The 10,063-nt window shown below is 34.4% G+C and overlaps 1 protein-coding gene across 1 annotated transcript in view; it reads right to left on the bottom strand.

The window, feature by feature from the left end:
* Window positions 1-10,063, bottom strand: part of SLCO6A1 (solute carrier organic anion transporter family, member 6A1) — a gene marked incomplete at both ends in the record, with an annotated part of 63,980 nt that overhangs the window by 41,831 nt on the left and 12,086 nt on the right. The window contains 2 exon segments of the mRNA XM_008593686.1: window positions 981-1,084; window positions 1,847-1,971. Of these exon segments, the coding sequence (XP_008591908.1) occupies window positions 981-1,084; window positions 1,847-1,971 (229 nt within the window).

Here is a 10,063-nt window from a genome sequence, read left to right as displayed (position 1 = left end):
TATATTATATTATATTATATTATATTATATTATATTATATTATATTATATTATATTATATTAAACAAAGACCTATCAAAGCATTAAGGAGGGAGAGACTCATTTTGCCCCGGACTATAGGGTACAATTTGGCAAAGAGTTTTTGGGAACAGAGGAGAATGAACATTTCAAGTAGAGAGATTAGCATCTACAAAGGTACAGAACTATAAAAGTATCGAAAGCATCCAGAAAGTGGCTGGAATGTGGGAGAAATAGGGATAAAATTTTGAAGAAATGAGGTAGGAAAATTTTGTTGATGCTATTGTGAAGAGTCTCTAAAGTCCTATTAAAAGGGTGTGAAATTCATCTATTAGGTTATCTGGGAAATGACTTGATAAAATTTATATGTGAGAAATACAATTCTTCAAGCAAATAAAGATAAAGTTATAAATAAGAGAAGAGAAAATAAATTGAAAGTGGAATAATTATTTAGAAGTTGGCATTTTTTTACTCCATGATGTCTGTATTGTAAGCCTTGTTTCTCACTTAAAGAAACAAATAATTCTTCTCCATTTGATATTGAGATGAGATGTTTTCCATGAAGTATAATGTTGTGGTATATTTGTTAACTTCTAGAGTTCTCTTCTGAGTCATTTATATATAATAAAAAGATAATGTTCAGACCTGCATGCTATCTCATTAAATACCTTATTTATTTCTGCAGGGGGAAAAAAACACAAAATAATATAAAGTTAAAATGAAAAGAAATAGAAGAGAAATACCTGGTACCAGTCTTTGACATTAGCCAAGTTCTTGGCAAAGCCACATAGGTAAGGGGAGCCCTACTTTCCTTTATCTCTAAATTGAATAGGTTAATTAAAGACTTCAAAAGTCCCACCCAGATTTAAGTTGAACATTTTATAGTTATTTTCTTAAGTTCACTATTAGAAAAGTATACAGATCAACTTATTTGACTTGTTCATGTAAAGTATTTTACTTTACCTTAATAGCAGCAAAGAAATCCTTTTTACCACTTCTGAATTTCTGATCTTTAAGCTTGCTGTCAAACAAACAAGGTTGTTTACATTCCCCAGCTTTCATCCTTGCTGTACTATGTTAACAAGTAAAAGACTCTTTTGACATGTTCAAATAATTAAAACACATACATGGAACACACATACACATTCTAATAAGTACAGTTGGCCCTGGAATGGCAAATGAGATGTTTTTGAACAAGTTAAGGTCGATCCAATTAATTAAAAGACACATTCTTCTAGAACAGTGCTGTCTTTTAAGAACATTTGTGATAATGAAAATTTTCTATATCTCCACTGTCCAATACTGTAGCCACTAGCTACCAGTGTCTACTAAATAATTGAAATGTAGCTCCTATGACTATTTTTCAGGGTTTGCAAAACAAATTTATTATAATTTAATTAAAAATTATTAAAATTTTAATAAATTTAATAAAAAAATTATTAAAAATTTAATAAATTTAGTAAAAATGTATTAAAAGTTTTTTAATGTATAAAAATTGCAAAAATTTAATAAAAATAAATTTAATAAAAATTTAATAAATTTTTATAGACAACTTATAAACTCTAGATATAAAGCATTTTTAAAATGAAATAATGAAAAACAAAAATATGTACTAATGAAATTCTGATACATAAATAAAATAAGATTTGGCTGTAATACTGCTTCATTTGTTCAAATAACACTAGCACATGACAGAGTATCTCTATGACAGACCACTACAAGCACAAGAGGCATATTCTCAAAGAAATGTAATACTGACATGCTCTGAGAATGGGGCTGGGGGCAGGGGGTGGCTTACTGTCCTTTAAATTAATGAATTATATTTTTATAGTTACCTGGAATATTGTGTGGAAAGCATGACAGTGGCATTGATGTAGACCATGCAATAAGTGTGGTAATAAGAAAACAAATTCACCAAGTTGACAGCCATTGTGGATAACCATCATCTTTAGTGCTTTAATAAAGAAAAATGAAAAATTTCAACTCTGGGTATTTTATTACAACAGAGCTATGACAACAGAGAGAGAGAAAGAGGAAAAAAATCTGTTAATTTGTCACGATTGGTTTTTTTTGTTCAAAGAGAGCAGTTGTCTGTTCTCTAATTATGTGCTTCCCTTTCGTCTTGCAGGATCCTAAATTTTTCCCTTTTCCTTCTCTTCCCTGGCACCATTCAGATAGCAAAGGGTGTTTGTCCCCATTTAACTTCTTTTTCCGCCAGAAGCTATGTATTTGGAATACTACCTTTCAATCTTACCTCTCCTTTAAAATCATTCCTGACCCTTTAAATCAGGCGCCTAAACCTTTATGGCAAGCCTCATCCTTCAAGTTGCACAGCTGACCCTTTACATGGCATTTGACCCATTAAATCGCAGATAGATTGAAAGCCCTTTCTTCTAGTCCCTTTTCTGAACTCTCAACTTTATCGTGAATTTATCCTTGGAGTGATCATTCCCAATCACCCGTAAGACCCTTTGCTAGCCTCTCTGTCCTCTGCCTTCCCTGCAGTTTTTCTTAGTCTGCCTTTGCTCACCACAAAGCCTTGCAGCAAGCAGGGTGGGATAAGAATGTCAAAGATCCTGTACTGGGAATTTGTTGACTTTGCATTTCAGCATTCTTTATCTTCAATTCATGGCTGAGGCCATGATTTTGTGGAAGATTTTCACAGTTGTGAAGTTATTTTGTATCATTTAAGAAGGAGATTGGAGGAGCTGGTTACTACACAAATGCCATTGTCTTCAGCTCTACATACATTTAAGACCTTCTCCAAAAGCCATTGTGGGAAAATGCCCACATCCACAGAAACCACAGTTTTGGAGGTGCTGACTTCTCACCAGTAGCCCTATTGTAAACTAAGACCTGGTGGGTAGCTTGCTTATTACAGGCCTTGTCTTTAATAGAATGTGGACAATGTTCCCAGTCTTATTCACCGATGAGAAAACTCTTTGTTCACTGCTAGCATTATTCAGGAGTACAAATTCCAACTCGCAATGACATAGGGTTACGATCTTGACTTCCATTATCCACTTGTCATATATGTCTGAATATGCTACACCCAGGAGTGTCAGCTCCAGATTTCACTAAGACTACATGTTTCCTCATTGACTATTTAATATTCATATTCAGAAGTTTTCTTCTTTTCACTTTTGAACCCAGGTCTATATTCTAAATATATACATTATATTACATATATTATTACATATGTGTATATAATTGTATACCTAGAAGAGCCAGAGAAACCAACTAAATAAACCATAAAATGTAAGCAAAGAATTTGATAGAGTGACTAATGTAGAGAAGACAAATTTAGAAATCAAAAGATGTTCCTCCCACTAGAAATAATTGATTCATATATGTAATATACAAAGATTCCATGTACAATACTAACAAAATATATGAAATTCCTAGGAATAAGCTTAATGGGATATGTTCAATAAAGAAAACTATAAAACTTTATTGAAGCACATAAAAGAAAAGCAGAGAAATGGAGTAACATAGCATATTCTTGCATAAAAGATAACAATTATTCCCAACTTGATATATAAATTCAAATAATTCATGTAAAAATGCTTTTATTATAATCTAAGGTTATAAAACTTATGAGGTAGAGTGATTTTGTAAAAATAGTTTCTGGTATTTGATGAAGAATGATAATGAATGGAGACTTATCCAAGCAAATAGCAAATCATACAGTAAAGCTTTATTAATTAAAACATTGTAGTATTGGCATGGAAATAGAAAAATATATGAGGAAACAGACTAGAGATATAAGATACAAGAATAAAACTTATGGATGCAGGGAAATTTAATTTATGATAAAGATGGTGTTTACTATCATTTTTAAAAAATCACACAGAATGAGCCATAAATGTCATCAATACAATTAGATATCCTTTTCAGGTAAAAATAGAAGCTTGGCCAATGCTCATTTTATATGCAAAAATACACTGAGATTGAGTATCTAAATATACAAAACACATTTATAAAAATACTGGAGAAAATATAGTCAAATATTTTAATAATTTTATAGTAAGAACTTCTTAAGCAAGACAGGAAACTAAAATTTTATGAAAGGAAAAATATACTGACATATTTTACTATATAAAAGCTTTTAAAGTTTGTATAATAGAGATGCCATACACAAAATTTTAAAAACAGATTGGGAGAAATTATTTGTCATATATTTAGCAGACAATTAATATCTATAATACACAAAGAACTTTTATAAATCTATAAGAAATGAGCCAATATAAAAAAAGAAAAGAAACAGGAATCAAATTCAAACATAAAAAATACAGATGTCTAGCACAGATATGGTATGAATCACGGTCCTGACAGCATACTCTCTTTGGGTAATTTAAGAATATATAATTTAATAAAAATGACTAAGTGAAGCGAGGAGAGTTTAAAGAAATCTGTGTAGGAAGAGGTGGAACCCTGGGTCGAGCAAGAGCAGAGAGCCATACCACCTCCAGGCCAGAAGAGACAAGAGGAGACAGAAGTTAAGCAAACCCAAGACCATATAAGAGGAGACATGGCCTTTATTACAGAGATACAGCCAAACCATTGAGACTCAGCAGGGAAGGAAAGGAAAGATCAATATCCAGATCTCGCTTTCCTCAGGCCCTCAGATCTCTTTCCAGTGCCCTACCCAATCCAAGCCTAAAAGGAACCCAGAATCTATTATTGCCTATTGATGTTGTCCATATGGGTCAACCTCCTTAGGTACAGAGCAGGGTGAGGAAAAGTAGAGAGTGGAACTGTAGCAACAGAAGATATCCAACACAATCCATCACCTTGGTGCCTCATAATCTATTATTGCTCTTTGCTAGGCAAAAAAAAAAAAAAAAAAATTCTTGAATGAAAAAAGTTCTTAGGATATACTAAATCCCATTAGTTACTATACAATCATGGGATTATATCAATTCTATTATATTCTCAACTGAAATCTAAAACACTGTTGTAGAAGATGTTGTTGGTGTCCCATTTATATTACTGTGGCTTAGCATTCATTGTTCTCATGCACACCAAACGAATAGCCCTGAATGGCAAGGACTCTATGGTTGGCCGAGAGTTCAGAGGGCAGGGCAGAAATACCCAAGAGTTAATATTTAACCCCAAGAGCATCTGTCAACCAGTGATACCAGGATTTAGTAGATATATATCCCATCTTCTTTAAACAGCTGTTGTGATAACTCTGAGTCATAGCTATACTGTCCCCCAGATTTTCCCAGTAGGGGTAAACCCTAATTTTCCCAAGAAATAAAATGCTCAATATAATGAACATTTTATTGTCTTCTCTTCCTTACCTTCCCTTGCTCATTTCCTCACTATCCTATCATACTTCCTGGAATCATCTCTCAAATACATAGTGAGCACTCATATCTTTGTCCCAAGTTCTGGTTCTGTGGGAGCCCAACCTAAGATAGTTACTATCACCAGAGCTCATTATACAATCTGACAGAAGAAAATTAACATAAAACATTGTTCTCATTCTTCCTGCCTTATTAGCTAGTAACAGGTCTAAGTTTATCATCAAATCTGCTTTCTTTCACCACCTGTTCAGCTAATGCCTTGGTTAGAAAGAATACTTGATCAGGTGGGGTGACCCAAACCTCGATTCCTATAAGATCTGAGCCTTAGTGGTATTGTCTTTAATGAGATGAGGAAGTCTTCCATTGAAGAGAACTACTAATCTTTCCCCAGCGACACTCTGCCCAGTTCCCCAAGGCTGAGTATTCCAGGAGGGCTGTGTGCTCTGATGGGACTTCTCGAGAGGGTGTAGATGCCCAGAGAAGGGACCTCTGTTTCCCCATGAGCAGCCCCTCTGACCCTAGCCAGAAATTAGGGTCAAATAAGTGGACCATGAAATTCCCTGCCACAATGACTAAACACCAAAGGAAAGATACCATTCATATGAAAAATCAAGAAAGTACACCACCACCAAATGGTAATAATAACTCCCAAGCTCTAGATCTATAGAACAGGAAATCCTTGAAATGACTGACAAGGAATTTTGAACAACAATTCTAAGGAAACTAAATGAGATACAAGAAAACTCAGTCAGACAACACAACAAAATGAGAAAAAGTATACAGGACCTGAAAGAAGAAATGTACAAAGAAATCAGTGCCCTGAAAAAGAATGTAGCAGAGCTTGCAGAACTAAAGAATTCATTCAACAAAATAAAAACACAACAGAGAGTTTAACGAGAAGGCTCGAACAAGCAGAAGAGAGAATGTCTGACCATGAAGATGGGCTGTTTGAAATAACACAGGCAGACAAAGAAAAGAAAAGAAAAGAAAAGAAAAAAAAGGCTGGCCACTTAGCTTAGTTGGTTTAGAGCATGGTGCTGATAACAACAAGGTAAAGGGTTCAGATCACCATACCAGCCAGCTGCCAAGAAAGAAAGAAAGAAAGAAAGAATTAAAAACATTGAAGAAAATCTGAAAGATAACAGACAACCTTAAGCACTCAAATATCTGAATCATGGGTATTCCAGAAGAGGAGGAAAAAGGAAATGGCATTGAAAATACATTCAACAAAATAATAGCAGAAAACTTCCCAAGTACAGGGAAAGACACAGATCTTCAGATTCAGGAGGCTCAAAGATCCCCAAACATATTCAACCCAGAAAGGTTCTCTCCAACACATGTTATAGTCAAATTGTCAAAACTCCAAGAAAAAGAGAGAATCTTAAAAGTGGCAAAAGAGAAGCATCAAGTCACCTATAAGGGAGCCCCAATCAGACTAACATCAGACTTTTCATCACAAACCCTAAAAGCCAGAAAAGAATGGGATGATATATTCAAAATACTAAAAGACAAAGATTTCCAGCCAAGAATACTTTACTCAGCAAGGCTATCCTTCTGAAATGAAGGACAAATAGTATATTTCTCAGACAAACAACAACTGTGGGAGTTCACTACCACACAACAAGCCTTAAAAGAAATTCTCAAGGATGTATTGGGTTTGGTACCTGAAAAACAACCCCCACTGCCATAAATACTCAATAAAAAACAAAATAAAAATGCTAACAAGAGAAAAATAAGTTTATCTACCACCTCAAGAAAAAAACAAATACAGAAGACAAACAGCAAATGAGAAAGAAACGAACAAAAGATACTTAAAACATCCAAACAAAAATCAGTAAAATGCTAGAAGTAAATCAATACTGTTCATTAACAACTCTTAATGTAAAAGGATTAAATTCCCCACTCAAAAGACACAGACTGACAGACTGGATTAAAAAGGTAGACCCAACTATACGCTGCCTTCAAGAGACTCACCTCACTTGTAAAGACAAACATAGACTAAGACTGAAAGGATAGAAAAAGATATAACATGTAAATAGAAATGAAAAACGAGCTGGAGCAGCTATTCTTATATCAGATAAAATAGACTTTAAACCATAAAGAGAAATAAAGAAGGCCACTATACAATGATAAAAGGATTTATCCATCAAGAGGACACAACAATTATAAATATATATGCACCCAATGTCAGAGCAGCCAGATTTATAAAGCAACACTATTAGACCTAAAGAATGAGATAAACACTAACACCATAATAGCAGGGGACCTGAACACCCCACTCTCAATTTCGGACAAATCATCTCTAGGCAAAGAAGCAGCATAAAAACACAAGATCTAAACAACACTTTAGACCAACTGGACTTGGCAGATATCTACAGAACATTCCATCCAACAACCGCAGAATATTCATTCTTCTAATCAGCACATGGATCATTCTCCAGGATAGATCACATATTAGGACACAAATCAAGTCTCAACGAATTCAAAGAAATTGGAATTATTCCATGTACTTTTTCAGATCACAATGGATTAAAATTAGAAGTCAATAACAAATGAAACTCTGGAAACTATACAAACACGTGGAAATTAAATAGCATTCAACTTAATGACATATGGGTCCAAGAGGAAATTAAACAGCAAATAAAAAAATTTATTGAAACTAATGAAAATAATGATACATTATACCAAAACCTGTGGGATACTGCAAAAACAGTACTAAAGGGGAAATTTATTGCATTAAGTGCTTACTTCAGGAGAATGGAAAGATGGCAAGTGAACAACCTCGCACTTCACCTTAAAGAACTAGAAAAACAAGAACAATCCAAACCCAAAGTTAGTAGACAGAAAGAAATAATTAAGATCAGAGCAGAACTTAATGAAATTGAAACCCAAAAATTAATACAAAAGATCAATGAACCAAAAAGTTGGTTTTTTGAAAAGATATATAAAATTGACAAACCATTAGCAAGCCTAATTAAAAGAAAAAGAGAGAAGACCCAAATTACAAAAATAAGAAATGGAAAAGGTGATATTACAACTGAAACCTCATAAATACAAGAAATCACTAGAGACTACTATAAACAACTCTATGCCAACAAGTTTGAAAATCTGGAGGAAATGGATAAATTCTGGGACACAGAGAAAATACCAAAACTGAGGAAGAGGATGTAGAAAATCAGAACAGACCAATAACAATAAAAGAAATTGAAGCTGTTATCAGAAGGCTCCCAACAAAGAAAGTCCCAGGACTGGATGTGATCACTGCAGAATTCTACCAAACCTTCAAAGAGGAATTGATACCGATTCTCTACAAACTATTCCAAAAGATGAAACAGATGCCATTCTCCCAAACTCATTGTATGAAGCAAACATCACCCTGATACCAAAACCAGACAAAGAAAAAATAAAAAAAGAAAACTACAGGCCAATATCCTTGACAAATATAGATGCAAAAATCCTCAACAAAATACTAGTTAACAGGATACAGCAACACATACACAAAATTATGCACCATGATAAAGTGGGATTCATCCCAGGGATTCAAGGTAGGTTCAACATATGCAAACCAATAAATGTGATACACCACATCAGCAAAATCAAAGACAAAGACTATATGATCATCTCTGTAAGTGCTGAAAAAGCATTTGACAAAATTCAACATTCATTCATGATAAAAACTCTCTACAAGTTAGGTATAGAGGGAAAGTATCTCAACATAATTAAAGCCATATATGGTAAGCTCATTGCCAATATCATCCTGAATGGGGAAAAGCTAAAAGCTTTTCTCTTAATAACAGGAACTAGACAAGGATGCCCACTCTCACCACTCCTATTCAACACAGTGTTGGAAGTGCCAGCCAGAGAAATCAGAGAAGAGAAGGAAATAAAGGACATCCAGATTGGAAAAGATTAACTCAAACTGTCCCTGTTTGCAGATGATATGATCCTATATATTGAACAGCCTAAAGCCTCTACAAAAAGACTCTTAGAGTTGATAAATGATTTCAGCACAGTTGCAGGATACAAATCAACACACAAAAATCAGTAGCATTTCTATACTCCAACAGTGAACATACAGAAAAAGAAATCAAGAAAGCTAGTCCACTTACAGTAGCCCCCAAAACATAAAATACTTAGGAATCAAGTTAACCAAAGATATGAAAAATCTCTATGAAGAGAACTACAAACCACTGTTGAGAGAAATTAAAGAGGACCCAAGAAGATGGAAAGATATTCCATGCTCTTGGATTAGAAGAATTAACATTGTGAAAATGTCTATACTACCCAAAGTGGTCTTCAGATTCAATGCAATCCCCATGAAAATTCCAATGACATTTCTCTCAGAAAAGGGAAAAAACTATCCTAACATTTATATGGAATAACAAAAGACCATGAATAGCCAAAGCAATTCTGAGCAAAAAAATAAATAAAGCTGGAGGCATAACACTACCTGACTCTAAACTATACTACAAAGCTATAATAACCAAAACAGCATGGTACTGGCATAAAAACTGACACACAGATCAATGGAATAGAATAGAGAATCCAGAAATCAACCCATACACCTACAGCCATCTGATCTTTGACAAAGTCACCAAGTCTACATACTGGGGAAGAGAGTGCCTCTTCAGCAAATGGTGCTGGGAAAAGTGGATATGCAGGGCCGGCCCGGTGGCGCACTGCTACAGTGCGCCACTTGGGAGCGCGGTGGCACTCCCGCCGAGGGTTCGGATC

Source organism: Galeopterus variegatus, unplaced genomic scaffold (assembly GCF_000696425.1).
Source record: "Galeopterus variegatus unplaced genomic scaffold, G_variegatus-3.0.2 Scaffold9522, whole genome shotgun sequence".
NCBI classification, from domain to species: domain Eukaryota; kingdom Metazoa; phylum Chordata; class Mammalia; order Dermoptera; family Cynocephalidae; genus Galeopterus; species Galeopterus variegatus.
Note: the sequence above shows the minus strand (reverse complement) of the source record. Positions and strands in the feature narration are given on the sequence as shown.